We start from the raw sequence: 525 nt of genomic DNA on the forward strand, positions 1-525 counted from the left end.
CCGCAGCTTAGGATAGAAGAAATGACGGCGGTATAAACCAAGCAGCAGCAGCTGCAGCGACACATGCTGCACACACAAACACAAACAGCAGCAGCAGCAGCAGCAGCAGCAGCAGCCAGGTGAGGCCTATATAGCAGCACGCTGCCGCCATAGGGAGTAGGAGCAGCAGCAGCAACAGCAGCACCAGCTGCTGCAGCAGCAGCAGCAGGAACATTTCCCATGTCAAAATTCAGGGCAGCAGCAGCAGCAACAGCAGCAGCAAAGGGCAGCCGGCGCAGCAGCTGCAGCAGCAAGCAGCAGCAGCAGCAGCAGCAGCAGCAGCAGCAGCAAGAAGCAGCAGATTAGCTGTAGAAGGCAACATACCCAAGGAATGTTTGCATATGGAGATACGTACTCCTGCTGCTGCTGCTGCTGCTGCTGCTGTTGCTGCTGTTGCAGCAGCGGCTGCTGCTGCTGCTGCTGCTGCTGCTGCTGCTGCTGGCTCTCTGTATTCGGTTCTTGTTGACGTATTTGCTGCAGCTGCTG

The 525-nt window shown here is 57.1% G+C and overlaps 1 protein-coding gene across 1 annotated transcript in view; it reads right to left on the reverse strand.

The window, feature by feature from the left end:
* Positions 1 to 525, reverse strand: part of EMH_0002650 (uncharacterized protein) — a gene marked incomplete at both ends in the record, with an annotated part of 3,983 nt that overhangs the window by 1,905 nt on the left and 1,553 nt on the right. The window contains one exon of the mRNA XM_013496105.1: positions 364 to 523. Coding sequence (XP_013351559.1) covers positions 364 to 523 — 160 coding nt within the window. The remainder of the gene's footprint in view (positions 1 to 363; positions 524 to 525) is intronic.

The sequence above is a fragment of the Eimeria mitis genome, genomic scaffold, assembly GCF_000499745.2.
Source record: "Eimeria mitis Houghton genomic scaffold, Emh_scaff192, whole genome shotgun sequence".
NCBI classification, from domain to species: Eukaryota; Apicomplexa; class Conoidasida; order Eucoccidiorida; family Eimeriidae; genus Eimeria; species Eimeria mitis.